The sequence below is a fragment of the Labrus mixtus genome, chromosome 1 (genome assembly GCF_963584025.1).
Source record: "Labrus mixtus chromosome 1, fLabMix1.1, whole genome shotgun sequence".
Classification (NCBI taxonomy): domain Eukaryota; kingdom Metazoa; phylum Chordata; class Actinopteri; order Labriformes; family Labridae; genus Labrus; species Labrus mixtus.
The window spans coordinates 3,854,570-3,859,344 of NC_083612.1; the positions used below are offsets into that span (position 1 = coordinate 3,854,570).

Genomic DNA, 4,775 nt, shown 5'->3' on the forward strand with positions numbered 1-4,775 from the left:
CATGATGTGAGGGCAATGTAGCAGCTGATGGCTGAACATTGTTTGGACACTGTGACGATCAAGATGATGTATCAATGTTTCTAACATTTCAGTGATAGAAAGCTGGCTACATATAAAAGTAGATACTAAAGCCCATGTTGTAACCACTTAGTCCCATGCAGAAAGGTTGGGGATGGCTGGATATACACACCCAATCCAGTCAATTGTAAATAGCAATGTTTGAAAAATCTGAGAACTAAATGTGATTTGCAAAAGTCTCAACAAGGACTTAAGCTCTGTAAAGGGAACTTTGTGTGTTCTGTTGTTTCCACACTTTTGATGTATCACATCCTCACATGAAATCTCTCTTTCCTTCACCTTCCTCTTCTTCTTACCTGTGTCTCTTCTTCCTCATTATCCTGTAGATGCCTGGGTGTATCATAGCAAGAAAACATGCTTATCAAGGGATTTAATTCATGGATCAGCTTTTTGGCAACTAACATAGATCATCAAATCATTTAACAGTGAGGTGATGACAGATGTCTTGTACCTGCCCGTCGTTTGACCTTTTTTCATTCAATGGGAACAGTGGCCAAGTAAATCCCTGGAATGTTCTAGTAGTGTTCCTGGTAATCCGTCTCTATCATATGCTATGAAAAGAAAACATAGATACATCATGTTAAACTGGTTGCCTTTGTTTATCCAACAACGAAGCTCAACAAAGAACATTTTCTTGTTCACCAATGACACCAGAAGCACCCACAATTCACAACTCACGGTCAGAAGGTGAAACCTTTTGAAAATCCAATCAGGTGCCTAAAGTAAAATCTTTCCAAAGAACACCTAGCTTTAAAAAATACCTCACCAGTACTCCAATAAATCCTATTTTGTTAAGCTGTATCTCTTTGGAGGATAACAATAATAATAATAATAATGATGCATTTTATTTATGGGCACCTTTCACTTCACTCAAGGTCACCTTACAGACACAGCAGTAAAACAGTGAGTGAAAACAAGAACACAATCAACTGCATGAAAACAGAAAAACAAAAACCGCAATAGTGAGGAGGGCGTGGTCAGACAAAATAAGCTAACTATAATAACATTTGTGGTTCTTGACATACAGCAGTGTTGGCTATGTCATTGCTCAAAAAGCCACAAAAGAACTCAGACAAGCTCCCTTAAAAATGTTACACTGAAATGCTGTTCATGTGTGTATTTCTGTGGCTCCTCCTTTAGATAAATGACTAAAAGCATTGCTCATCTGTTTGTTTTAGATGACAGCTGCATGCATGTAAGTATTGTTATCGTTTATGTTGGGGTGTGTTCTACGACTCACACATTTTTCTCTTTTAACCAAGCCAAAAAAAGTTCTGCAGTTCATTGAGGGGTCCGCTTGAGGCTGGCTCCAAGGGCCCTAGAGGTCACATACACACCACATTCAAAACAGCCTGTTTTTACTGAAGAAATTACTCTTTATTACTAACATGTTTACAGCCTGGGAGAAAAAAAACAAATAGGGCTGATTAGTTATTGTCATCATGGGCACACACTGTACGTTAGGTTGTTTTGCCACAGTCATTGCTCTTGTCTTCTCTACAAATCGTAAAGACATTTTCCTTCCATAATCTGACAACGACATGTACCAGCAGGATGGCCCTGCAGGTGTCCATAAATCAGTATTTAAATATTTATATTCTAATCTTTATTCATTTGCATGTATTTATGCACTGGTTTGACTTGGGCGTGTCTGTGGAGAAAGATGACATTTTTGTTGTCATTTGTTTATTTAAATGGGCTGGGCTGTTTTAGCAGGTGCGTGAGAAAGGACGGGAACAAATCACAGCTCACAGAGTGTAAGTTTTCAACCCTTTTAATTTTAGAATGTGTTGCTGTTGTAATGGTCAGTGAGGTTTTTTTTTTTCTATTCATGAAAATGATTCCTTGACATAGCAATGATGGTTGATAATGCGACTAAAGAGTCACATATAACAAATAATGCTCTCATTTGTCAGTAAATACTGGTTTCTCTTGTTGAACTCGGCAGATGAATGTCAATGTCAGACCGCCACTGTTGAGGAACAGCTGCCACTTGTTAACTACCGAGCTTGAGAGAGAGAGACATCCAGCCCTGTGCTCTGTGGAAAGGTGAGAAACTTCTATTTTTCTTTCTGTGGTGATGATCTAAATTATTTTTAATATTGAAAGACATAGATTGTTTTTGCAAATCTTTTACATTTTTTGCAATTTACAGCTGCTGTTATGTGCCTTAATTTAAAAAAAAAATTATCTCATGTATCAATAAATATAATAATATTCCCCTCTTAAAGACATGGGATAAACAATCATTCATGTATTGTGAAGAAGAGCCAGTTACTTCTCAGTCCTGATTCCACATTACAAGCGCAAATGTACAAGATGGTTAATAATCTATTGCTTAACATAACACCAGAGCTGTTGGAGTTTAAAGGCTCTAGATAGAGCATCACACTTTACCTTTAGTGTAGTGGCAAATTAACTCAAACAAAAATCCTCTTGCCACTTCTTGTAGTACTAGAAGTTTCTGACTCGTAGGCTACTTTCCAAAAGACACATTTTTAAGTAATCCAAAGATGAAAGGAGGCAGATTTAAAGTGACAAAAAAAAAAAAAGACGATTTATTCCTAAAAAATAATAATTGCCGGTTACAAAATAAGGTCTTATAAATATCACACGTTTACTAAAAGAAAACCTCTTGGATTCGACCAAAAACTAAAACCGTGACGGTCAGAAAACTGTTGCTCCTCGTCCTGCTCGGTAGAAAGCCTTCTCGTCTGAGTATTTATTCACCTGTACCCACATGGCAATTTACGCCTAGTAGCTGCGCTTTACGACTGCAGGAACACTTTGCAGCAGCACTTATAACCACACAGACCTTCTATAAACACACAATGTTTCAATACTTGATAAATATAAAAAAAAGCAAAAAGCAAAATTATACTAATGGGCAAAATATATTTTTATATTAACCTGTTGTCCTCTATGGCTCTAACAATTAGTTACAAAATATGTACAGCATGGAGCATGTTTCAAACAAAGCGCACCTGTCAGAACTTAAAGTTGAGTTCATATCTTTTTATGCCGAAGTGCAACTTGAGAGTTGCAGTGGACTACAAGCCAGATGTTTTTTATTTTACAACATACAGTAGGCTTGTGCCTTGAAAACCTTTGAAATAGAGTCAGATATTTGCAAAAAGTTGTTTGTCAGTTCATATCATGAATCACACAGAGTGCTGATCTAACCTGTAGAAGAGCTCAAACTTTGAGTCATGTAACATTGTCTATGTAAACAAAAAGAATGTGCCATATGCTTAGTTTTTGCTGTAATTCATAATCTGGAAACCAAGTGATGACATCAGTTTTCTTTCCTTCGTCCACAGATGACCACTTCCAATAAAACAATGTTGATGGCAAAGTTAGCTGCTTTTGGCTTTGTCTGCTCTCTTGTTACATTCTGTCTGTATTTTGAGCCTTCATTGAATGTTTGCGGAACTACATCAGTTGAAGTGAAACATCATGTAGGCGTGCATCCAAACGAAAAGCCCATAGTCCTCCTGTGGTACTGGCCTCTTGGCGTGAAGTTTGATTTCAAAGATTGCCTTAAATACTATAACATTGAGAGCTGTGTCCTGACTGCTGACAGATCCCTCTACAACAAAGCACAGGGAGTCATTTTCTACCATAGAAACATAGCCTGGAATCTGAATGACATGCCGCAGGGTCCTCGTCCAGCTTTTCAGAAGTGGATTTGGTTCAATGTGGAATCGCCGACAAACACAGAAAGGAAAATGGGGATGGACAACTTGTTCAACTTAACACTAAGCTATAGAAGAGATGCAGGCATCATAGTGAGGAATGAGCTCACCATCAGGGAAACTGAAAACACAGAGGATTTTGTCCTGCCCAAGAAGGACAAGCTGGTTTGTTGGATTGTCAGTAACAAGGACAAAAGAACTGGAACACTTGTGAGGGAAAACTATTTTGAAGAACTGTCCAAACACATTGATATCCGCCTTTTTGGCAGAGCTCACACCGGGCGCCAGTTGGGCTATGACGAATATTACCCAACTATTGGTAGCTGTAAGTTTTATCTCGCTTTCGAGAATTCCATCCACAGAGACTACATCACAGAGAAGGTGAATGGGCCTCTCGTGGCGGGGACCATACCTGTAGTTTTGGGTCCTCCGAGAGCAAACTACGAGCAGTTCCTCCCCTCTGACGCCTTCATTCACGTCAATGATTTCCCCAATCCTAAAGCACTGGCAGAGTTTCTGCTCCATTTGGACAAGAATAATACAGAGTACATGCGTTACTTTGAGTGGAGAAAGTTTTACTCAGTCACTCCTCACCTCCTGTCAATGAACAACGAATTCACTCAGCCCATCTGCCTCGCCTGTGACCACATATCAAAAGACCTAAATTTCCATGTGGTTCACGACCTTTTTAGTTGGTACTCTCAAAAGTAATAGGAACATTCCTCGAAGGTCAAACAGGAATCGTTTTTACAAAGAATGTGTATCATATTTTTGTATATTCTGCCCATCATCAGAAACATTGCCAAACTCCGTCCTACACTCTCCCTGTCAGATGCTGAGAAACTCGTCCACGCCTTTGTCTCCTCCAGGCTGGACTACTGCAACGCACTCCTCATCGGGATCCCTAGCAAGAGCCTCCAGAAGCTCCAACACGTCCAGAACAGCGCTGCTAGGGTCCTGATGAGGGTGTGTACATATGAACACATCACACCCATCCTTCAG

General features: G+C 39.4%; 1 protein-coding gene across 2 annotated transcripts; it reads left to right on the top strand.

Moving 5' to 3' along the window:
• Window positions 1-1,795: 1,795 nt before the first annotated feature.
• Window positions 1,796-4,555, top strand: LOC132980132 (4-galactosyl-N-acetylglucosaminide 3-alpha-L-fucosyltransferase 9-like). 2 transcript variants are annotated; one of them, XM_061046079.1, is made up of 3 exons: window positions 1,796-1,839; window positions 2,027-2,127; window positions 3,399-4,555. In XM_061046079.1, exon 3 carries the CDS (start codon window positions 3,399-3,401, stop codon window positions 4,482-4,484), a length of 1,086 nt encoding a protein of 361 aa, XP_060902062.1. In that variant the 5' UTR covers window positions 1,796-1,839; window positions 2,027-2,127; the 3' UTR covers window positions 4,485-4,555. The 2 variants fall into 2 exon arrangements, with proteins under 2 accessions (XP_060902062.1, XP_060902054.1); XM_061046071.1 differs by lacking the exon at window positions 1,796-1,839 and having other exon boundaries at window positions 1,856-2,127.
• The last annotated feature ends 220 nt before the right edge of the window (window positions 4,556-4,775 follow it).

What these genes read in the sequence shown, in the direction of transcription:
- LOC132980132 (XM_061046079.1), top strand. Translation starts at nt 3,399, where the DNA reads ATGACCACTTCCAATAAAACAATGTTGATGGCAAAGTTAGCTGCTTTT.